Genomic DNA, 23694 nt, shown 5'->3' on the forward strand with positions numbered 1-23694 from the left:
AATATCTTTCCTGCAGCCTTCAGTCAAGGGATTATCCTGCTTCACACTCAAGGCGCGGAAGACGCAGGGCTCGGTTGCGCAGTGGTCGCTTGAGCTTCTGAGACAGCAGCATTGTCTCTGCGAGTCGACTTTGCAGCTACTGCAAGGCTGTCCTGAGTCTGACTCCTGAGCCCTAGCAACATACGTAACTAACGCCCGGCGGAGGCAAAGCTTATCCCAATTTTCCACATGCTTCGGTGAGCCTGGGAACGATGAGCATGTCTCGTGGGACTTAAGCTCCGCCGCGGACGCTAGACCTAATATGGTTGTCAGCATCCGGTTTCGGTATATGAAGAAGCATGCTGGTCTCATCAAGGTGGTCTTCGAGATACTTGCGTGGAGTAACAGCCGAAGGTGTTGAAAGGACTGCAGCTTCCGCTGTTCCAGAAAGATTTCTATTGAATCAAGGAGTTTGTGCATGTATTGCTACTAAGCAGCATACTCTCCTCCGTCCAAGTGCAACGCTGAAAGGTTCCAGCTGCTTTGACTCGACTGTAAACTCTTCAGAACCCCCTACTCACCTATGCGCATTGCAGACTTCTTTTGACTTGCCGTAATGACAGGTGCAGCGTAAGCATGACGAGAGCTTGAATATCTGAGGAATCCAGACAACACGGACACAAACTCGAGGCGAAATCGTCAGTTATGCGATTCCCCCAACAACATCTGAGCTTCAGCCTGAAGACACGGCCTCTTGATGCTAACGGTGCACGATAACGACTTCTTTCTATCTAAGCACTCAATATCGCGCGACGCCTTTGCCATTTTATTACCATTATCGCTGGGCTATGGCATAGCTTATCAACGAGGACTTTTGATCAGCAATGAATGGCCCTGGTAAAGTTGAAACGTCGCAGACCAAGGCCAAGAGTTGTTGGTACCGAGATGGTTCCTGGGCTTTCCTTAGGGACGGCAGACTGCCAACGGGTGGCAGTCATTGGTTTCTTCGTTGGCATTTTCGCTATGCCTAAGCTGACCTGTTCGTCCCGCTTCCGACGTTACTCTGGAGATTGATTCACCTGAGGGTGTTGGCAACACCTGCTCCCCGACCCAGCCACTTGTCCATCGTTCCCCTCTTCATGTCGGCCATTGTTACGTTGTTCCTCAGCATCTGATCAGGGAAGGTATATCACCAAGTACTGGTTTGATTTCGCAGGTGCAACGCTGGCTGTCGCTCGTACGGTGTAACACTATCTAGGCACTTATCAACACCAGACTATGCGGGCTGCAAAATGGAGAGGATGAACAGCTGAAATACTCCGTACGGAGTGCGCATACAGAATCTATTCAGCCGATGAATAGACTACAAAGGAGCGCACAAATTGGACCTTGTTGCCACAGATGGTTCTTTAGGTCATCATGCGACATACTCCGTATTTGACTCGTCTATGCCGCGATACATGGTATACAACCTCGACCAGTCGAGGTTGGACCGAGTTACAGGCACATAACACCAAGCAAGCTTGAAGGATCTTTGCGATAGGTTTCAACACCCTTGGATGTCTGCGCAACTTGCCTGTTACGGGGGCCCGGGGCCGAAGGCGGAGTTTCGAAATCGCGACTTACCTTGGTGGACGTTAATAATTTGGAAACCGAAACCATCGGGAAGGACTCTCTTGAAATCGCAACTCTGACGAGCCAAATTTCGACTTGTATGTTGAGGCTCACGTCACTCAACTCCGCCACAACGCAACGTCAGACGAAGTGGCATTGCAATCAGTCTGGTAAATTCTTCATCGAGACACTAGCCACGACGCATTTTGTTCAATCGTCTGCCATAGTTGGCGCCTCTAATCAAGTGGACGACATGTCACAATAACTGCGACCCTGGGTTCGCTGCCGCCGGCACCTGGTGACGGGTCGTCGTTGCAGCCCCTTGTCATCCCCCGGCCCTTACTGTCCCGTCCTGATGGGCCGGACATTAGTTCCCTTCTAGTCAGGGTGAAGGCGCTTGTCAAGGTTGTTTATAAGGCTATTGGAGGCATGCTTAATCAACAAGTCTGTTTGCTGATGAGCGGCCGAATCATGGTATCCGTTGGGTCAAAAGATTATCAGTGGTTGAAGTGGGCTCTGATGAAGCTGGTAGTGATGCGAGCCTCGCGGTTTCATGGCCTCATCGCCCGGATCACGCACTCCACGCAGGCGGTTTGACTAATGGGAAAGTCCTCAGCAGCGGCTTCGTTGCTTTTGTTTTCTTTGTTTCTTTTAATCGCGGGGTAAGGGGGCTAGATATCCTCAGTCTCTCCTAAATCTGCTCGGATACTCTGTCAAGGTTGATGTGATGTATCGGTCTTTTAATGTGGAAAGGGGGAAGGGCATAGACAATGGCCAAGATATAAGGGACCCGTGTTTCTCTTGATGATGATGGTTTCTTTTTTTTTTTTTCAAGAAGAAAAAAAGATCAAGCATCACGCTCATCTCGACTCGCCGGCGCAACTCAGGATATTATATCACAATGCATCTCCAACTTTCGTCGCTCCTTTCCATGCTACCGCTGGTCCTGGCCATACCAACTGCCAAGCGGTCCGAGCCTGCGCCGCTTCTTGTTCCTCGCGGTGAGGCCTTCACCCTCATCCCTGACGAGTACATAGTCAAACTCAAAAAGGGCAGTGCCAGCGCCGCGCTAGAAGATGCCATCAAGATCATCCCCGGAGACGCCAACCACGTGTTTGAATCCATCTTCAGGGGTTTCACCGGCAAGCTGGACTCTTCCACGCTCGAGGCCCTGCGGTCTCATCCCGATGTAAGACGCCTGCGGAACCAGGACTGGCTCAGATCAGAGAATCCGGTGCTGACTTGCAGCAACAAAGGTCGACTACGTCGAGCAGAACGCCTTCTACGAGGCCTTCGGCGCTGTCACTCAATCACAAGCCCCCTGGGGCCTTGCTCGACTCTCCCACCTGCAGCCCGGCTCAGGCGACTACGTGTACGACTCGAGCGCCGGCGAGGGAACATGTGCCTACGTCGTCGACAGCGGCCTCTACGCCGCACACCCCGTAAGCACCACCTCAAGAGGAAGACGGAGAGGGGAGACCTAACCAAACGCCGGCCGCTAGGACTTTGAGGGCCGGGCCGAGTTCCTCGGGTCGTTCATCGGCGACTACAACGACAACTGCCTCCACGGCACACACGTGGCCGGCACCATCGGCAGCCGCACATTCGGCGTCGCCAAGAAGACCAGCATCTACGGCATCAAGGTGCTCGAGTACAGCGCCGAGGCGCGGACGTGCGGCTCTGACAACTCCATCATCATGGCCGGCATGGAGCACGTCGCGCGGGACGCGGCCGGGCGCAGCTGCCCCAACGGCGTCGTCGTCAACCTCAGCCTCGGGGGAGGCTGGTCGCAGTCCATCAACGACGCCGCCGCCGCCCTGGTCCGCCAGGGCTTCTTCGTGGCCGTCGCCGCCGGCAACGGCGACCGCAACCACTTCCCCATGGACGCGGCCGCCGTCTCGCCCGCTTCGGAGCCGTCCGTCTGCACCGTCGGCTCCGTCGACAGCGACGACCGGACCGCGCGCGACTCCAACTACGGCGACCTCGTCGACATCCACGCCCCCGGCGTCGACGTCGTGTCCACCCGCGTCGGCGGCGGCTACCTCGCCATGTCGGGCACCTCCATGGCCACGCCCCATATCACCGGCCTGGGCGCCTACTTCTTGGGGCTCGGCGTGGCCTCTGCCTCCGACATGTGCAGCTTCCTCCAGTACAACGCCCTGCAGGACTACATTGGGAACCTGCGCGGCCGTACCAAGAACCTGCTTGCTCAGAACGGCATTGGTGCTTGGGAACAGGGTCTGCGCGAGTAACGTCACGGCTGGGACATGAGTCCCTTGCCTTTTGTTTCTGAATACCGGGTCTGACTTTCTGGCAAAGTTGGTTTGGTTTGGCCGGGTTGAAGGGCATGCCCCCTGCTGTTTTCATTCTTTCATTCTTTCCCTTTCCTCCTCCTCCTCTTTTTTTTTCTTTTTTTTTCTACATGTAAATAGACTCCTTTCTTTTCCAACTTCGTCTTTGATAGACGGTCGAATCTATTTTTCTCTGTGAGTTGACTCGTCGTTTGCTTGTGAGAACGAACCCGGCTTCAAGTTCGCCCGTAGAGTGGTCGTGATGATGTGCAAGTGTCGAGAAGAGTTGGTGGCGCAAACATTTCCAGATTCCTTCCAGAATGGGCAGACGGATCAACTTGAAACTTTGCGCCTCCCATTGTCCCTTCAAATGCCGCAAAGGTTAGAGCCAGGCAGGGCTAGGAGCGCTGTCGTCTTCTCGTATTGCAATCAGATCTGTACCAAGACTCGCGGTATTCACCAAAACAAAAACTGCAGTGCAGCGTCTTCAGTATGCTCTTTCTTCTCGTTATACACAGCATCTTGCATGCAGTCGACTTGGTATATAATACATTGCATCCAATATCTTGAGACAGCTCAAGTCACAAGGGTAGTAATTCCTTGACGGCTAACCCGTCGCTATAAACTTTCCTCCGTCCTGCTTGAACAGCCAGTCGCTATTCGCATCCACCATGAAATTCGTAATGTTGAACTCATTCGCCGCCATTTGGGCCTGCCTATTCTGTGCATCCATGGCCGTGTCCGGATCCAGTGTTTGGGCACCCGCAAAGCTCTCGCCGCCAAACGGCAGACGGGGAACGTTGAAAAAGTCAAACACGTCCAGATACTCCAATTCATTCGCTGCCGGTGCTCTGGCCGGCGCAACGGCGGGTAGTCCGGTTGTTGTCGCAGAATTATGTTTCGGTTGTCGAGACATCAAAACATCAAGGTCGAATGCCGTTCGTCGCATGTCGGCCAGGATTTTGACAGAGCTCGGCGTTACACCATCACCCTTTTGCTCGCTGTCCCGGTGCTCATCAAGCACCCGCTGGAGTAGTTCGCAGTATCTCGCCGCCACCGGCCAGTATCGACCCATCTCTCGCAGCATATCCACGAAGAAGCCAATTTGCGGAGCGAGTTTGCGCTCGACCGTGGATCCGTGAACAAGCAAAAGCCTCGCCGAGACCCATATCGTCCATGCGAAGGGCGGCCCCAACTTGCTAAGAAGGCCATTCTGAACTACGAATTCTCCCAAAGCTGCAATGTTCTCAACAGCACTGTGACATCTTTGCGAAGCGCTGTACGATGGAGTGAATATCGGTGATCGCGTTGTGGGGTATGCTGCTGACGAATGAAGTCGGATGACGGCAGTATGATACGTGCCATGGAGCATCACCAGAATGCAGTTCATGTTCTTCTTTGGTGCCTGGAACAACTTGGACATGTCGCCGAACTCTGGAGGCAATCCAGATCTCCACGTTGTCAACAGGTTATCCAGCTCCTTGTAGCTCAGTTGCCATTTCTCGACGTCTCCAAGAGCACTGATATCCACGGGCTGTTTGAGGAACGTGTGTACCTTGGACAGGATGCCCAGGATTTCGATGTAGTAGGCAAAAGCCCCCAGATTTTCGGGCATGCAAATCTCCTGCGCAGATCCCTCGCCATGATGCTCTCTTGCCTTGAACCATTTGGTATCCACTCTCTGATTTCGCATCCACAGGTCGTCGCGACAAGGTAAGGTTCGGTCAATTTCCTTGTCTGCTAGGGCGAATTCGAAAGCCGTAGCGATAGTGGCATACCTGTCAAGAAGATAAATCATCCAGAAGAGTCGCCGCCGTGACTCGTCGTCGATGAAGTCCTTTGGTTCCGGGAGGAGCATGGCCCGCAAGGTGTATATTGACGTGTACCCCGGTGAGACCGTGAACGAGTTGCTCTCAACCGCCAGTCCCAGCTGTACTACCGAACGAGTGATGAGTGCCAAAATATTCCAGCCTGGTGGACCAATGCTTCTGCCGACAAGATCGAGTGCTACAATGACCAACGACTGGAGCGATTTGATAGAGGTGTGTTCCATGCCATAGAGCAGCACGCGCTCTTTGCATATCTTGTGGTAATGCTGCCGCCTTTCTTCGGTCAGCCTAGGGTCTGTGGAGTAGCGCATTGTGGTTGCCACAATTGCATGTAGGAGAATTCTATCAGTCTCTTGCAGTGTCGATGGCCCAAATAAGGAGTCGAGTGTGGTTTTTCGGTGAAGGATTGGGCACCACGTGTTTATGTGCTTGAAGTACAGGTCGACAAGAGAATACAGCAGATCATAAGGAGGCATGTCCTGATCTGTTGGACTCGATCCTGCTGTTTGGCTCAGCGTACCAGGTGACGAGTGAACTTTAGATTGGCTTTGATAGAAGGCATGTCCTGTAGACGTAGATGACGGAATTGGCGGCATCTGCGACGCCGTGGGCATGGTTCCCGCCGTGGGCATGGTTCCCAAGGGCCCTTGGTGGAATGTGTCAGACATGCCAGGGTGTTGCGGTGCACTAAAGTCAACGGTCTGCGATGTCGGCGTGAAACTTGATGTCTTTGGAACAAGCAAAGCGGTCTCTGCTCCCGTGGTTTCGGATGTTCGGTACATGTGAGATGAAGCATCCATTGGCGTACCGTGGTCACTTGGTATGCCGGGGTTGGTGTTTCGAATACCAGCCGCGGCACTGAGCTGTGGATTTGAAGCCAACACGTGATGGATAATATCAGAGTGAGACTGCAAGACAGCCTCAAGCTTGTCCATTCGATCCTGAAGCTCCTTACCAAAGCCTGCCCTCAGGCCGGGTCGCCTCCGCTCCTTGTATTCGCAAATTGCGCCATTGCGAGCGCACCATCCGCAGGATGGCTGTCCGCGGTCGCATTTGACCTATTTAACAGTGCGGTCAATACGCGCTCAGGACGGGATGTACGGCCGCCGTGAACAAAAAAAGATTGAAACCATGACACAATGGGATGGTTTGTGACACCTGCGGGGACGTCTTACTTTTCTCTGTTTGCATAGCTCGCATCTTGGAACGACAAGGTCAGTTTTTCAATTCCGTGGGCTGCTTGTATGGACAGGCGGACGAATGATGAATTCGAAGCACAACTATGGCGACGGGAATTGTGCAGCGCAAGGCTCAGGCGTGCAAAGGCAACCAGCGAAACAGAGGTGGAATGACATGAGGTCGAAGCGCGGTCCAGAGGCCAGACTTGAAATCGTGGGACTTGACGGAAGGCAGCAAAAAAAAAAAAAAAAAAAAAAAAAAGGGAAGGGCAAAGATACAGCCAAGATATCAGACGAAACATTGCGATGGTACATACGAGACTGAGGTCGGACGCTTGCGCTTCCCGCCGTGAGCAGAGCCATCGTTGTATTGTTCATCGTCGCTGTGAGAGTCGCTCTCGGGCTCGGGGGGTTGATGTGCCATGATGGAGGTGGGCCCAAATGCTGGGGCAGGAGCAGGAGCAGGAGCAGGAGCAGGAGCAGATGATGGTGCAGGTCCCTTGGATGCCGCAGGTCCGTGCTGCATTATGACGACGATGGGATAAGAATACTTGGATGACCACCGAGCCCGGCCCCTGGTAGATCAATTCCGTGAAACACAATAGCGGTTCCCGAGTCTGCTGTTCAGGCTATTGGGCCAAGATAGTTGCACGGGTTGTTGTTAAAGCGAGTCGGTGGGGGAGGAGATGTTGGAGTGAAACATTCGGGGCAAAGGTCAGCGACAGGACGAGATGCCTTTTTGCATTATGCCGAATGACAGGTCTGCGCTTCAGATTCTGCAATTGCCCAGCTCAGACCAGACGGTAGGATTGTTGGCTACTAACCAACTAATGGCTAGTTATTGTGTGGCTCGTAGTGGCAGCCGAACCAAAGGTTGGCCAACTTGTTTCGCCAGCCGGGGCCTCGGCTGAGTCCTGGAGTCGAGTGGTAAGTGGGAAAGGCAAACGACACCAGGCCGTCGCGATTGCTCGCCAAACTGCCAATAGTCGGCCGGTTCGGCCGGCAATGTGGAGGGGAGACCAGCCACCAGCAAGGCCTCGATAGGGTTTGACGGTGGGGGGAGAGAGAGCAGAGCTGCACCCGGCATGGCGATGGTGGCTTGCCGATCAGACGCGCGGCAGAGCATCGGCTAAACGAGAGAGAGTTGCCAGCCGACCGACGTTGATGGAAGGGGAAGGAGCGACCTTGCTTGCATGATGGCAAGCCCAGCTGAAGAGCACGACAGATTGTGCCTTTTGCGTATGAAGATACAGATTCTGATGTCTTGTCGGCAACACTAGCATCTCCAGTACGGCGGGAGTTGACAAGTAAACATGCGACGTCGTCTACTCAGTTTTGTTGGTGCGAAAGCCGGAACGTCTTCACGAAACCTGTCGCGGCTTACAGATCGACCCTCCACCCCTGCACCAGCGGGCAATAAATAACTAGAGCAAGGAAAAGAAAGCAAGAGGCCCAGACTACATGAATCAGGCCCCAAAGCAATCTCCCATCACTTGCGACTCGAGTACCAAGATAAGGTTTTGGCTTGTGGTGTCTGCCATCGAGGGCTGCGCTCAAGTCGGACGAGTCCCACCGCCAACGCTCCAAAACTCGAGGCGGCCCCGAGCAATGACCGTTCGCACCCCAGATTTCTCCAATTTGTCGCCTCCAACTACTTCACAGCTCGGGACATTTCATTCCAGGGCTCCAGAAATCGGCCTAGGACACTTTAGGCACCGCGCGTCTGCAGCCATGACGTCAAACCCGTCAGTTGACTTTTCGTTCGCGCCATCGGGGCATTTGTCGCCGAGGAGGAACAAACGCATGGCCCCTCGGCTCTCCGGTAACCCTGCTGGCTTTCACGACAATCGCATGGGCATCTACCGCATCTACGCAGGCGCTTAGTCGGGAGTCTGGTCGAATCGACCCCATTCCTGTGCCCAGTCTCCCTGCTTGTCCAGGCCGCCGACATATATATCACAAGAACACAGCCACTTTCTCCTGTTTTTGAATTTTCATCTCTCCTCCAGTACATGTTTAGTTTGACACTGAACGTAGCCATGGCGTCGGCGCTTCGTGGTTTTCCTGTCATCAAGGCCGTTCGATCATATGTCATTGGCGGCGTGGGCTCAGGTACGGCGCGAAAAACGGGGGATCAAGACGGGCCCCAAGTACTAATGTCGGAACGGCAGGCGGCGATTATCACAATGTCCAATACGGTCACTGGTGAGTTTTGCACTATTTCCCGCTCGGCGCCAACTGTCGCAACTGACAAACGTTGTTCCTTGCAGGCTGATTGACAGCGACATCTCCACTCCCTGCTCAACATGGGAGCAGTATCGAACGTCTCGAACAAGCTGGGGAATCAACGTGCTAGGGTCGTTCCTTGTCGAAGTCGAAGCATCTGATGGAACTGTTGGATTTGCTACTGGCTTTGGAGGCAAGTGCTTTGCCCAGGTTGATGTAAACGACATCACCAGTTCTGACGGGCTCTGAATCAGGTCCCCCTGGATGCTGGCTCATCCACCAACACTTTGAACGCTTCCTGATCGGCGCCGATCCCCGAAACACCAACCTCCTGTTTGAGCAAATGTACCGAGCCTCCATGTTCTACGGCCGCAAAGGCCTCCCAGTGGCCGTCATATCCGTCATCGACCTCGCCATCTGGGACCTGCTGGGCAAGCTGAGGAGCGAGCCCGTGTACAGGCTCATCGGCGGCGCCACAAAGGAACGCATCGACTTCTACTGCACCGGCCCTCAGCCGACTGCCGCTCGGGACATGGGCTTCTGGGGTGCAAAGGTGCCCCTGCCGCACTGCCCCGAAGAGGGCCGCGCCGGGCTTCGCAAGAACGTCGAGTTTCTCCGGAGGCACAGGGGATCCGTCGGCCCCGACTTCCCCATCATGGTGGACTGCTACATGAGCCTCAACGTGCCGTACACGATCCAACTTGTCGAGGCGTGCAAGGACCTCGACATCAACTGGTGGGAGGAATGCCTGTCGCCAGACGACACGGACGGCTTCCAGCAGATCAAGCGCGCACACCCGACCGCCAGGTTCACCACGGGCGAGCACGAATACTCGCGCTACGGATTCCGCAAGCTCATCGAGCCCCGAAACCTGGACATGATCCAACCCGACGTCATGTGGGTCGGCGGCATGACGGAACTGCTCAAAGTCGCCGCCATGGCCGCCGCATACGACCTGCCCGTCGTGCCGCACGCCAGCGGCCCGTACAGCTACCACTTTGTCGTTTCTCAGCCCAACGCTCCGTTCCAGGAATACCTGGCCAACTCGCCGGACGGGAAGAGCGTGCTGCCTGTCTTTGGGGACTTGTTCACCGACGAGCCGCTTCCGACAAAGGGTTATCTGGCGAGAGCGGACTTGGACAAGCCTGGCTTTGGACTGACTATCAATCCGGCCGTGCGGGCCAGATTGATACCGGCAAGTAACCTGCTCAACCCCTCGCCGGTGGCAATGCCTGCGCCAGAAGTTGGTGACGGCGTTGCCAGGGAGATTGGCTATGTGAAGCACGTAAAAATGAAGGGGGCGGGCAATCGTGATAAAAGGCTGGTGGGCATGATGGAAAGGTTGGCAGCTTGACTTGGGTTTCCTTGACCATGAGGATGATTTACGAAAAATAAAATGGCATACCATGTTGATTGGCCGTGAGGATTGTGCCTTGGCTTACGGAGTACAGAAACACAGAATCACGTCTCAAGGGCTTACTAGAGAGTCTCACCAGGATTAACGTACGTAGTGCCAAGCAAACAGTGACCGGTTGATGCAGATTGGTAGAATTCACAGCTGTTGGCGTGGATGCTATCCGGCAAGACAAGCCTCTGCGTGCAGGTGCAGGGCGCAGGTCCGCGTCGGGGAGCTTCTTGGTCCATTCCAAGTGCCAGTCAATTCATTGGTGGGTGTAAAATGGCGAGGCGGCCGATTCCAGTCGGACTCGTCGCAGCCGAGCTGCGCGGGGAAACCGTCGCGTCCCCAACAAAACGGGCCGGTTGCTGACCCCTACAAAACATCACAAAGCCCGGCGTGAGGCACACCACGACTCTCTGCGCTCCCGCACCATTCGCCCGCTCCCGTTTCCGTTGCCATCGACACCGGCCCATCCAAGATTCAAGAGGACCGACTGTGCTTGGATCCGAAAAGAGTCCACCGCCGTCTGCCCTGCCCAGGAGGCCGCCGCCATCGAGACGCGCGGCACAGCCAACCCAACGGCCGACAGGCAAAACAGCCGTGGACGAGGAGGTGGCCGCGGCATGACGACGATGACGCCGCCGGCCCGGCTGCTCGCGGGCAAGACGGCCATCATCACGGGGGGCACGACGGGCATCGGGCGCGCCATCTGCCTCGAGTTCCTGCGCCAGGGTGCCAACGTGGTGGTCAACCACCTCGGGCTAGAGCAGGACAGGCACCACGTCGAGTCGCTGGTCGCGGCGGCGGCGGCGGCGGCGGCGGCGGAAGAGGGAGGCGGCGCGCGAGGCAGGCTGGCCCACGAGGCCGGCGACGTCCGGGACCCCGAGACGGCGACGAGGCTCGTGGCGGCGGCGGTCGAGCACTCGGGCCCCGCGCGGCGGCTGGACATTTGCGTGTCCAACGCGGGCGTGTGCACCTTTGCCGACTTTCTGACGCTGCCGGCGGACCTGCTGAGGACGACGGTGCGCACGAACCTCGACGGCGCCTTCTACGTGGTCCAGGCGGCGGCGCGCCAGATGGCCCTGCGCCAGGCGCCGCCGGGCGGCAGCATCATTGGCGTGTCGTCGGTGTCGGCGCTCGTCGGCGGCGGCCGGCAGGCGCACTACACGCCCACCAAGGCCGGCGTGCTGAGCTTGATGCAGAGCACGGCCGTGGCGCTGGGCCGGTACGGCATCCGCTGCAACGCCCTGCTGCCCGGCACGATTCGCACCCGCCTGAACGAGGGGGACCTCGCCGACGACACCAAGAGGGCGTACGTGGAGGGCAGGATCCCCCTGGGCCGCACCGGCGAGCCGTCCGACCTGGCGGGCCCGGCTGTCTTTTTGGCGAGCGACGACCTGAGCGGCTACGTTAGCGGTGCGCAGCTGCTGGTCGACGGGGGGCTGTTTGTGAATTTGCAGTAGGCGTTGGCAAGGCATGTGGCCATGACACGACGGGGTGGTTTGGTTTGGTTTGGTTTGGGTTGGGTGGGCGCGCTCGAGCACGGCACGCCAATGCCCATGCTGAAGACGTCCGACACGCGAACTCGTCATTGTTCCAGCTTCTGTCGGTTCTCGCATAGCAAAAAGAGCAACTTGGCGGCGTGGGATGGATGGCCGGCAAGACCTTGCGAACGGTCACGTCCCGTCACGTCACCCCTGCTCCCCTGTTGACCTCTGTTACTCCGTACAGAGTACTCGAGACATGAGACAATCCGTACTCCGTACAACCATGTTGCCAACGGAGTTTGGCACCGTGACATGCAACCAATGGTAACACCCTCTGCACGAGGCACAAGAGGCAGCAGCCCGGCCACGCATCCTCACATGGAAACCCATTATGCATTATACACGTGCCATGGCGATTCAGCAGAGGCACTGATGGCGGTATGCATACCAGGCAGCCGAGTGCAAGAGTTGGGCTGCACCCTCTCCAGAGCCGTGGTACTGCCAGACGACTGCCGAGCGAGTGGTGGTGGTGATGATGCAGACGACATTTAATCTATTATTCCCCTCCATGACGCATCGTCAAGTCGACAAAGCCTAACCCACGGCCACCGCCTGCCACGCTGGCGACCGTTTCAGCTCTGCAACGAGGTGACGGGTACGGCGGACGTGGACGGCTGCGATGCCACCGTTTGCCGTCATGCCGCGGAGGTGCTTACTTCAGGAGGAGTACTTGAGTGCGTACCTACTCAAGTAGGTACTTAGTTACTCGTACTTCAGTGGGAGTCGGGACCGTGTCGGAGCCGCGGACCAGCTGGCCTGGGTACAAGGCTCGGAAGTATCTGACCTGCAGCATCGAGGTTCCCTGCCCCGCTCTTGGCGCAGCAACGGTGTGGCCCACCGCCGCCCTGCCGGTGCCCGAGTGTTCCCGGGCGGCGCTGGCGGTGCAAAAAGGGGCGCGCGGCGGTGGCCGAGTCAGAGGCCAGCCCCACTTCTCTGCGCTACCCAGCCGCAACCCCCTGGGCAACCGAGTCCGCTGTTGCATTTGCGCCGACGCTGATAAGCGCAATGTAGCTTTCAGTCAATCCGGAAGTGGCGGGCCCTCGTACCAAGATGCCAACTCCTGGGGCCCGCAGCAGCGGAGCCGAGCATGAGCACCGCGACTGATAGGCCTTTGCACCGAGAAAAACGGATCGGCTCTGACGTCACTGTGGACCGGTCCGACCGTGAGACGGCTGCGGCCTCGGTTATCTCGATGTTGAGCGAATTCTGGTCTTTGCCGTTCCGTGTGATGGTTCCCGCTGTGTACGTACGAGTACGTGCCCGGCATTGTCAGGTCCCGCGTACTGCCGGCGCAGCACGGGGTGACTTGCGTCCCATGCACGGCCGCTGGCGCTGGGAGCAGGAGTGTGCTGTGCCTCACTGCGCCCCGTGACACGACTCTGTATTCTCTTGTCCTTCCTCGTCCTGCCCTCTGGAACCGCCATCTACATCCCCTGCAGGGATTTTGGCTGTCCACGAAACGTCTCAGCCGGCGGGCATGTCGGCAAGACACCACATTTGCCTCGCCAGGGCGGACATGCGTCCAGTCCGAAGAGACGCTTGGTCCCACAACCGCCGCCATCAAAGTCTCTTTGATCCTTTGTTTTGTCGACAACTTACACCACACCCACGTTCTCCGAACCCGTGGGTGGAGATGGAGATGCCTGGTCTTCGAAGCCTCTGAGCAAATCTTGTCAGGTACGTCATTGTGCGGCAGCCACCAGCGTCGCCTTGGCGGCCGCGAACCTTGGACGCAAGTCGCTCTGCACCAGGGCCGCTGATCCGGTCATATCTCATTTCCAGATACGGCAATTATGTCCTGTCCCAGCAGAAAAGCCGCCCATGATACGCCAGCGGCCAAACAAGCCAAGCCGCCTCACACCGTGCTCGAATCTTGCCGTGCCAGGGGGGCCGAGATTTTTGACCATCCCGGCCGCAAGCCAATGCTCGGCACGAACGTACCACCGCTTATCGAACTTGATGGCGTCGGGCTACTGCAGAGACGATGGGAGGCTATCTTTCTTTCTTTTTTTTTTTCTTATTTTTTCTCACGTCGTAGGCATTTTGCACGCTTGGGCACAGGGCGTCACTGTTGACGTCTAATACGGTAGCTTCTCCGGATGGTGTCGTACGTATCAGTAATAAGATAAAGGGGGGCAGTACGTTATCGTCCCTACGGGGTGTGTCCCTGGATGCCGTCAACAAGGATGTCACGACTGTCCAGAGTTTCCCATCAAGTGGAACCGGCATGTGGATATTCAGGTCGACGCCGGTCCCCTTCGCCACAACCGTTGGCATGTTTCTGAATGGGCAGCCATCTCGTCCTGCGACTCGAATCACTCTCCGCAATGACTCGAGATGGAGCCAGCGGCAACCTTGAGACTTGTACAAGGGGGCCCCACGCCGAGACACACATGCCAGACTTCTTGGACCTGAAGAGCAGAATCTCCAGGGACTTGCTATAAAGGCCCTCGCATCCTCCCACCGTTCATGACGGTAGGTGACCTCTGCAGGAAACATCCATCTCCCGGTGCGCTGCTTCGGATTATTCCCCGAGAACCTTGTCACAACTACCGTAGCGTAGAACGCGTACGGCCTAGATTTTCCTTCCCCATCGTCACTCGAGGTGGCTTGACGTCCTGCCCACCACCACTTACACCCACCACAGACCGATCCATGATGGCGGCAACGCAACAACAAGAGGCCAAGTTCTACGAGAGCGTTGAACGGGCCAAGAAAGACCTTGACGCGGTTTCGGCGCCTTCGACCACACCTAGCTCGCCTGGGCTGTCGGCAGATAGTTCCGGAGCCAGCGTCGCCGGCATCGACAGTCCCTCGTCACCAGCAACTCCCGCCACGGTTGCCGACTCGTTCGTCTTTGCCTTTGACATTGACGGCGTCCTTGTGCGCGGCGGCAAGGCCATCCCCGAAGCGATCCAGGCCATGAAAGTGCTCAACGGCGAAAACGAATTCGGCATCCACGTGTGAGTCGGGTTCCATCCTCGCGAGACGGGTCGCGAGTCATGACGCCGGGCGTTGTGAAACCTACCGGGTGCAAGAAGCTGACCTGACGGCGCAGACCTCACATCTTCCTCACCAACGGCGGGGGCAAAAGCGAGGAGGAGCGATGCCGCGATCTCTCGCGGCAGCTCCAGCAGGACATCCGACCGGGGCAGTTCATCTGCGGACACACGCCGATGAGGGAAATGGCGGCCAAGTACGGCACGGTGCTCGTGATCGGCGGCGAGGGCGAAAAGTGCCGCGAGGTGGCCGAGGGCTACGGCTTCAAGGACGTGGTGACGCCGGGCGACATCATCAAACACGACTCGGCGACGACGCCGTTCCGCAGGCTCACGGCCGAGGAGCACGCCAACTCGCGGGTGCGCGACTTTGACGACGTCACGATAGACGCCGTCTTCGTGTTTGCCGACTCGCGCGACTGGGCCGGCGACATCCAAATCATGCTGGACCTGGCCATGTCGCAGGGCGGCCGCCTCTGCACGCGCAGCTCGACCTTTGACCAGGGACCTCCCTTCTACTTCTCCCACAACGACGTCGTCTGGTCGGCCGCCCACGAGCACGTCCGCCTCGGCATGGGCGCCCTCCGCCGCATGTTCGAGGTCACCTTTGACGACCTCACCCACGGCCGGGGGAAGCTCACCACCCACGCCTTTGGCAAGCCCCAGGTGCCGACGTTTGAGTTTGCCTCGCGCCTCATGACCCAGTGGCGACGCTCGCAGCACGGCATCGCCGACGCGCCCCAGACCGTCTACTTCGTCGGCGACACCCCCGAGAGCGACATCCGCGGCACAAACGCCGTCAACCAAAAGGCCGACAACGACTGGTACAGCATCCTCGTCAAGACGGGCGTCTACCAGGACGGCACCGAGCCCGCCTTCAAGCCCCGCGTCACCGTCGACAACGTCCTCGACGCCGTCAACCACGGCATCCAGCGCGAGATGCGCAAGAAGCTGGCTTCTTCGCTCAAGAACCGTCTCGAACACCAGGCTGCTGCTGCCGCCGCCATTGCCGACTCCGAGATTGAGCCCATGGCCGTCTAGCCGGCCAGCTGCAGCGCGTGAATGCCGTAGACGCGACTGCTTGGAGTTGCACGGCGACTGCTTGCGCGACTTCTCTTTTGCATTGGACCGGGAGCGTTGGGCTTTTTTTTTTTTTTTTTTTCCCCCATTGGCGCAATGTCATGAATGAAATCATGTCAGAGGCTCCTGTAGCATCTTCCCTGCACTGGTTTGCGGGAAATACGATAGAGACGATGTGATATGAGACGACTGGTCTCGGTCACGACCATTTTTTCCACACCTGATGCGCCGCCCTTATACCCTGATGAGCATCACATCCACCCAGGTTAGGAAATAGATTCTAGACCCGAAATAACTACTGTTTCGCGCGGTCAACTTGCTTTGATGCGACGCATGAAAGGGACCGGCGATGCGTCAAGACGTGCTGTGTTTTTCGTGTGTTATAACCATGTCCTGCTTGCCGCGGAACGGACTTCTCGGCCGGCCGAAAGAAAGCACCACCGACCCGTCCGTCGACTACACACACCCGAGGAACGAGCCAGCGGACGAGGGTGTCGCTTGTCGACGATCCAAGGCCTGATGACTCGCTGGATTTGATCGCCGTTCTTCCCCATGAAGAACATGGACTGTTTCCATGGATGCCTGCCTCCCTTGGCAAGCCCCAGATGTTGCGTTGGACACCGTGCCGTGCAATAATCGTAGACACTGCAGTAGCTGACCATGCCCGGAATCAACTTGCTCTTCCCTTCAGCTCTCCCCAACTCCCGGGCTTCTTGACTCCTGGGCAGCAAGCAACAGTCTGTCAAAACAAACACGTGAATGATTCCGACCTGAAAAGACGGCTGCATGTGGCTTGGAAGAAGGATTGAATGAACAAGGCGGCGCAAAAGACGACGAGAAGGACTTTGTTCGACCGCAGTAGCCCCCGAGTCGGGTGCCGGCGATGGCGCACAATGCCGGGCCGGTATTGACGGAAAATTTGGGCCAAGCCGCCGGTTACACGGCAAGCATCTGCAAGACGTCCGGGTGGTGAGTGAGACGACATCGTGTACGAGGAGCGCGTTGTCGAGGTCCAAGCCGGCAAGTGATGACCATCGCTGCATTACAATCTGCAAGTTTGAACGGCATGGCGTTGATTGAGTCAAAAATATCTTGGGCGACTGCATACCAATTCATCGATACTCCGTACCGCAACCTAGCACGGTGCGTTGCCGCCTCGGCGTTGATGCTTCCCGCATCGTTGGCCGCTGGCCCCCAACAAGACACGCCAAGATGATATCCAGCCCACACGTCGCCCTCGACCGAAATGAAACGATCGGGTTCCCCTCCAAGGCTGGTCAGCAGCACCCTAGCCCGGTGGTGAGGAGAGGAGTGGTGAGAAGCGAGGAGCCCGCGCGTACGAAACGCCATCTGTCCAGCCGCGTCAAACGTCAAACGTCAAACGTCAAACGTCAAACGTCAAACGTGGGCGTCGCCCTCGTCCCCGAACACGAAGCCTCCAAACGCGGAGCTCACGGCCCATCCTCCCTCCTCGACTGCTCTCTCCCTGACTGCCCTCTGCGCCAACGCTTCCTCGGCGCTCGTGCCCGGCGCAAACCCCGTGACGGCGGCCCTGTCGACCCTCGCCCAGCCCTTCCACCCGGCCGTCAAGTCGCCCGCTGCCAGGCCGCCCATCACGATCGTCCCCCACCACTCCCGCCCCCTGCTCGGCCTCGTGGCATCGTCGTACAGCATGAAGGCCTCCGCGCCGGCGACCAGACTGCGCAGGTGGTCGGGCGAGCTGTGCGCGGGCCGCTGCACATACACGTGCCGGAGGCTGGAGGCCTCCGTCTCCAAGCAGGTAGCATCGAAGCGGGCGTCCAGGTCGAGCACGAGCAGCGTGTAAGAGTGCGGCGCGGACACGAGCGTCGACACGATCTTGTAGAGAAGCGGCAGGCTACGGCCAGCGAGGGAGATGGTCCGGGACTGCGTGTGGCGGAGACTCGTCGCGGCGAGGGCATCGAGGGCCGGAATGTGCGTCTGCTTGATGGATCGGGGGGGCTGTATCTTGCCGCGGACAGCTTTGAGAACCTGTTGCGTTGCGTTGCATCTGCATTAGAGGGCGGTTCGCGACGGGCTTTGGGTTCGGACGAGCCGTGCTGTGGAGGATTGACAGAGGCATGTATGTAGACGAGGCTACGTGAAAGGTGAAGGGAAGATTGGGGGGGAAAAAAATATTTAAAAAAAATTAAAAAAAAAAGTTTTAAAAAAAAAGACGCTGGTGATGGCCCTCGGCCAGGCCGCACGCAACTCACCTCCTCCAAGGTCCCTTCCTGGATCCCCGCAAAGACCCTCGCCCCAATTGCCTCGTCCATCCCAACCACCGTGTCGCAACCTCGACGTCCCTCCGGTTTCTGATCCTGCGCCCCGACGAATGACGCCGCCGTGCCACTCGTTCCCGGCGTCCGAGCTGCCCGCCCGCATCCAGCTGGACGTCCAGGGCCGCCGGCGCAAACCGGCTCCCGGCGCAGACGCCAAGATGGACCTTTCGGCCTGTGAACTGCTCCGGATGCTGCAGTACAAATGCGAGGTGCGGCAGCCGCTGTCGCGAGAGAGCGCGGTGCAGTGTTTCCCGGTGGACAGACTCTTTCGGAGGTGCGTGCGTGTGCGGATTGCTCTCGGGCTCTTCCCCAGACCTGCCTTTGCGTGCGTGCAGTTTCGTGACGTGCGTGCTGACAAAGCAGCCAGGTGTGCGGACAGGAAGGGGAGTTTCATCGTCGAAACGACGGCCTGGGAAGGGCGGAGCGCACAGCCGGGACGGACGGGCGGCGCCGAGGGTGCCAGGAGGCCGTTTCAGTGGTCGGGGAGTTGGCATCACGGCGATGCCGCGACCTGAACTGGCATCGTCGTGTGCTGTCTTTGGCGTGGGCGGCCGCCGTGCGGGCTCGCAGGGCATCGCATCCGTGGGCGTTTACAGGACTCCTGCGGCCGGCATCGTGAAGAGTCTCGGTGAAGCCCTGTGGGCGAGGATGTGTCTTCCATGCGCAGATGCGTTGCTACGGCTGTCCACGGACGCAGCGACACACTGGCATGCACGACGTGGCGTGGAGAGAGTCGTTGGAGAGAGACGTGGAAAGCCCCGGAGGTATTCAGACCAATTCATAGGCTTGTTTTCCGACTCGTGCCGTCCATCACGGCGCGTCTCAAGACTGCCTGCACAACCTCACAAAAGGAACAGTAAAGCATCAATCGCCGGCTTCCTGGTCTACTGTACACTCCAAGCCAGCGAGCCAGCCAAGCACTTCCCACGCTCGTTCTATGCTTTGCGGCAGCGACGCCTGTGACCCATACTGGATATCCATCCACACAATCTACTTTTCTCCGCGCGCGCGCCTTAACAACACTTCCCCCTGTACTGGACTCCCCCCCCAACAGCACTTTTTACTGCTTGTTCTCGGCCCGCTCAGCCTCCAACTTGGTGTAGAAAGCATCGCGAGCGTTGGTTCGGGGCATGTGGAAGCCGTACCTGTCCCTCATTAGAACACAGTGCCTCAGAAGCTTCCGCCTTGCTCGGCTTCGTGTCGTCTCACCAGAAGAGATTGGCCATGGCGAAGCCGGCGCCTAAACCAGGTTAGCAACCGATCCGACGACGCCCTCCCCGATGCCCCGACGGCCACGTAGAACCGCCTCCCACAAGAAACACAGACATGTCTCGCCAGTCGACGAGCCGCACGGAAAGGAATTGAACGCACCCAGACCGATTCCAAGGTCAAGAATCAGGCGTCGCCGCAAAATCTATGCCGATCGGTCAGCATGCCGCAATTTCCAAGCTCCCCGCGGCCCTCCTCTTCCGCCCAATCCGAGCCATTGAGTCGCGAATAACGTACACCGGTGACAGGAGCAGCAGGCATTGCAAATAGTTTTGCTTTCCGAAGCAGACGACAAATTGATCTTGACAAGCGAGGCGAGGCGAGGACGGACGACTTGGCGAAGTGATCTAGCATAGGCAAAAGTAGTGGACGGACCAAGGAAAGCGCTGGCCCGGGTGATAATCGCGCGCCACACCAGTCACGTGCAAGCTCTGTCCTGACTCCTCGGGTAAATTCCGGACCCGCGACGAAAAGCTTCTGCTGCCGACCGCAACATCAACCACCAAGGAAAAACAGCCCATCTCAGGCTCCACGGGCGGTATATCGGCGTCAAAACACGACGCCCTGCGGCCATGAGTCTACGCCTAGCCAGCCGCCGGCTAGCACTCCCCGGTAGGTGACTCGCCCGACCCCAATCCGGGGCCGATGTCTGGCGCACTTCGTCCTAAACAGTCCCTCGTCACAGGCACCACGGCGCCCTCTCGCGCGCGGCCCGCGCTGACGCAGGTCCGCACCAAATGGTCCGTCAACATCTTCAAGGGCTGGGGCAAGTCCGGCACCAGGGACGCGCCGTCCTCCTCCAAGGCGCCGCACGACGCCACCTCGGAGCTCGACGACCCCAAGAAGCGAGCCGCCTTTCTCGAGCGCAGCATGCACGGCTCCGTGTCCGACAACATCTTCCAGGACGAGATTGACGCCGCCGCCGCCCGGCCCCCGTCGAGCCAGGGGCCCCCGCTCCCGCCGGACCAGCAGTCGCCGGAGCAGAAGACGCGGGAAAACATGGCCATGGTGACGGACCCCGATCCCAGGAGCAGGATACGCTGGCAGCGCAAAAAGGTGATCCAGATGGTGCGCGGGAACGGCGCCGTCTCGAGGGAGGAGCGGATCAGGGCGACGGAGCGGCAGCTCCTGCACAAGAGCCACTTCATGCCGACGAGCGTCAAGAAGCTCGTCATGCTGTCGAGGCAGATTGCCGGCAAGCCTGTCGACGAGGCCATTTCGCAAATGCAGTGGTCCAAGAAGAAGATGGCTGCCGAGGTCAGGTACTACTTGGAGGAGGCCAGGGACTTGGCCATTGCCCAGAGGGGCATGGGGCTGGGCAAGGTCAATGGGGAGGTGTTGGAGAAGCCGAGGAAGATAGTCACCAGGGAGGGCAAATGGATCGAGGTGACGGATCCCACGCGCATGTACGTTGCGCAGTCTTGGGTCGGGCGGGGACCTTGGAGAGGCAAGGAGATCGATTACAAAGGCCGTGGGAGAATGGGCGTTATTCAACACCCCAGCACAAGTTGGTCCAGACTCTTCCTCTAGCTGCTTGGCGGACTCTCGCTAACCGTCTGGTGTCTCACAGGCTTCACGGTCCTTTTGAAAGAGGAAAAGACGAGGATACGAGAGCATGAGGAACGGGAAGCCAAGAAGGCTGCCAAGGGGCCTTGGGTTCATCTCCCCAACCGTCCTATCCATGGACAGCGGCCCTACTACTCGTGGTAGCCGCCCTTACGCCCTACGCCACACTCCAAAACCTCAGAACCTCGCACCAAACGTGTGTCCTTTTGTGGATGCAACTTTTTGTAACAACAAATGTGCATTGATCATCCGGGTAGCTGTGTAAATGTGTTGAATCGGACTGGGATTTTTACCCCCAAATCCAACAGGCCATTCCGAAAGAATTAAAGCTTTCCTCAAGAACAACAGAAAATAAAGCGCTTTTCATTTGGGGCATACGCTAAGCCGGCTTTTGCCATGCGGTGCACAAAAAGATCCCAACGCATGCATGTGAATGTATGGAATACATACATACATAGGCAGGACCTTGATTCTGCTTCATCACTGCATGATTTTACTAATTTTAAACTTGTACTACAACCAAAGACGGCTCGTCAAAGAAACATGATGCGGCAGAAGTTTAGTTGCCATTCCGATCGACTGAACGGAGAGTACACTCGAAGAGGGAATGCGCAGCACACGGCCTCCTCGGAGAGCACTTGGCCATGTCGTCATCCAAGACATACAAGGCCGCCACGGTAATGTTTACTCACTCCCACGTCTCTCTACACCAAGGTTCTAGGCTGGGTCCGAGGCACCATGTCTTCATAGCGGTGCGACGTCATTTCAAGATCATTGCCGTACTTTTCCATAGAGCGATCTCCATCGCGCCTGAAGCCCATATCATGTTGAGGATACATCCTGTCAGGTCCCAGAGACGGCTTCGAAATGGCCCTGTGGTTGCCACTGGGGCTCGGCCTGCGTCTTCGGGACTTGAGCAACATGCAAATGACAATACCGGCAATGGCTATGTTAGCGGTGCCCACGCCCACGCAAATTCCAGCAATTGCCGCCTGAGGCAGGCCCTTGGAGGAAGAGCCTTGCGCAGCAGGATTAGATGAAGTAGCACTGCCTGAAGTGGAAGACGTCGAGGACGACGTCGAGGACGACGTCGTAGATGTGCGTGTTGTTTCAACGGCAGCAGATGTGGTGGTCGGCGTGACAGTCGCAGAAGTCGTCGTGGCCGGTGAAGTTGCTGGAGTAGTCTCGGCGGTGGTAGCGGGAGCTGAAGACGTTGGCGTTTGCGAAGCCGCGGAGGTCGGGGCAGCTGTGTCATCACTCTTGGGAAGTGGCTGGCCTTGACAGATTCAGTCTCCCGTCTGAACTTTCTGGGTCATGGAACTAGATGTGGACGTCAACCTACCAGTACAGAAATGCGTCGAGAGGTACGTGGAGACGTTGTCGGCTGTTGCTCCACATTGCGGCTTGCTGCACTCGAGAATGGCGGAATAGAATATCGGATTCGTGCAGAAGCAAGGGGCGGCACTGGCGTCTGGGCACTTTAGGTCTGCGAATTTATTTCGGACATTGTTCGTGCAAGTTTCCTGAGGACTAGAGTGAGTAGGGGGTTGTCGAATGGCCCGTCCCAAAATCGAGGGACAAGTAGAACGGGCAGGGCAGCCTTGAGGCTCGAGACTGATGGACTCACCACACACGCCGGGGCACTTTGAGCGGAAACGGCAAGAATACGCAGTGTACCAAAGACACCAAGGAAAAGTGGCAAAAGTCGACCCATGATATATCTTGTGCGTCGACTGGGGGACCTGACGTATGTGAGGAGTCTGAGTCGAAGCAATGATATGTCGAGACTCGGGGCACGCAAAAAGTTGGCGTAAAAGGGATCAAAGCGACGGTGGAAACCGGGTCAGCAGAGTCCTCGTCGTTTGTGATGAAAGAAGAGCCCAGTTGCAGGACAGCACAACACCAGTGGAAAAGAAAAGGCGGGTGTAGATGTGGCTGGAAATCAAGTCACTGGTCGAGGTGATGAGACAGTTTGGCCATCAGCGTCGGCTCCAGGCAGGAAAGAAGGCGTGTAGGGAGAGACGAACAGGGAAGTTGTGCTCCGTAGTCGCGGCAAAAGGAATGGACCGCAGGCGCCTGGGTTGGACGATGAGGCGAGCCTACTTAATGAGAGAATGAAAAGCAGGCCTGTGAAGTCGCCAAAGGCAAGACGGGGGAAGGAAGGCGCACGAGGGAAAGTAAAGTCAAAATGAGGCGAGAAATGAGTGACAAGGAGGGGAGGAATCGACGATGCGACACTTTGCTTGCGTGGGAGGACGGAGGAGGGAGTGGCTAAGCGAGTCTGCGAGTCTGCGAGTCTGCCAGTCCGGCACGACGCAGGTCAATGCCGTGCCGTGCCATGCCATTGCCATGCCATGCCATGCCATGCCATTGCCAAGAGCAGGCACACGCAAGCACAGGCACAGACAGGCACAGAC

The 23694-nt window shown here is 57.6% G+C and overlaps 8 protein-coding genes across 8 annotated transcripts; 4 read left to right on the top strand and 4 right to left on the bottom strand.

Moving 5' to 3' along the window:
• Positions 1-2494: 2494 nt before the first annotated feature.
• Positions 2495-3845, top strand: MAM_05998 (subtilisin-like protease PR1G; the record flags this gene model as incomplete). Its single annotated transcript, XM_040824796.1, has 3 exons — positions 2495-2782; positions 2850-3035; positions 3096-3845. 3 exons carry the CDS (start codon positions 2495-2497, stop codon positions 3843-3845), a joined length of 1224 nt encoding a protein of 407 aa, XP_040677216.1.
• Positions 3846-4491: 646 nt separating this feature from the next.
• On the bottom strand, positions 4492-7417 carry MAM_05999 (uncharacterized protein; the record flags this gene model as incomplete). Its single annotated transcript, XM_040824797.1, has 2 exons — positions 4492-6771; positions 7205-7417. 2 exons carry the CDS (start codon positions 7415-7417, stop codon positions 4492-4494), a joined length of 2493 nt encoding a protein of 830 aa, XP_040677217.1.
• A 1513-nt stretch (positions 7418-8930) lies between these two features.
• MAM_06000 (L-Rhamnonate Dehydratase) lies at positions 8931-11979 on the top strand (the record flags this gene model as incomplete). Its single annotated transcript, XM_040824798.1, has 5 exons — positions 8931-9003; positions 9351-10458; positions 10569-10620; positions 10676-10733; positions 10907-11979. 5 exons carry the CDS (start codon positions 8931-8933, stop codon positions 11977-11979), a joined length of 2364 nt encoding a protein of 787 aa, XP_040677218.1.
• Positions 11980-14721: 2742 nt separating this feature from the next.
• MAM_06001 (phosphatidyl synthase) lies at positions 14722-16103 on the top strand (the record flags this gene model as incomplete). Its single annotated transcript, XM_040824799.1, has 2 exons — positions 14722-15026; positions 15122-16103. The coding sequence occupies 2 exons, from the start codon at positions 14722-14724 to the stop codon at positions 16101-16103; spliced, it is 1287 nt and encodes a 428-aa protein (XP_040677219.1).
• Positions 16104-17540: 1437 nt separating this feature from the next.
• On the bottom strand, positions 17541-18436 carry MAM_06002 (uncharacterized protein; the record flags this gene model as incomplete). Its single annotated transcript, XM_040824800.1, has 2 exons — positions 17541-18152; positions 18377-18436. The coding sequence occupies 2 exons, from the start codon at positions 18434-18436 to the stop codon at positions 17541-17543; spliced, it is 672 nt and encodes a 223-aa protein (XP_040677220.1).
• A 1066-nt stretch (positions 18437-19502) lies between these two features.
• On the bottom strand, positions 19503-19972 carry MAM_06003 (Cytochrome c oxidase, subunit VIIa, fungal; the record flags this gene model as incomplete). Its single annotated transcript, XM_040824801.1, has 4 exons — positions 19503-19587; positions 19652-19682; positions 19814-19856; positions 19949-19972. The coding sequence occupies 4 exons, from the start codon at positions 19970-19972 to the stop codon at positions 19503-19505; spliced, it is 183 nt and encodes a 60-aa protein (XP_040677221.1).
• A 384-nt stretch (positions 19973-20356) lies between these two features.
• On the top strand, positions 20357-21421 carry MAM_06004 (mitochondrial large ribosomal subunit; the record flags this gene model as incomplete). The annotated part of the gene is made up of 2 exons (XM_040824802.1): positions 20357-21218; positions 21282-21421. The coding sequence occupies 2 exons, from the start codon at positions 20357-20359 to the stop codon at positions 21419-21421; spliced, it is 1002 nt and encodes a 333-aa protein (XP_040677222.1).
• Positions 21422-21981: 560 nt separating this feature from the next.
• Positions 21982-22991, bottom strand: MAM_06005 (Extracellular membrane protein, CFEM domain protein; the record flags this gene model as incomplete). The annotated part of the gene is made up of 3 exons (XM_040824803.1): positions 21982-22553; positions 22620-22800; positions 22905-22991. The coding sequence occupies 3 exons, from the start codon at positions 22989-22991 to the stop codon at positions 21982-21984; spliced, it is 840 nt and encodes a 279-aa protein (XP_040677223.1).
• Between the last annotated feature and the right edge of the window lie 703 nt (positions 22992-23694).

Source organism: Metarhizium album (genome assembly GCF_000804445.1).
Source record: "Metarhizium album ARSEF 1941 chromosome Unknown scaffold_17, whole genome shotgun sequence".
NCBI classification, from domain to species: domain Eukaryota; kingdom Fungi; phylum Ascomycota; class Sordariomycetes; order Hypocreales; family Clavicipitaceae; genus Metarhizium; species Metarhizium album.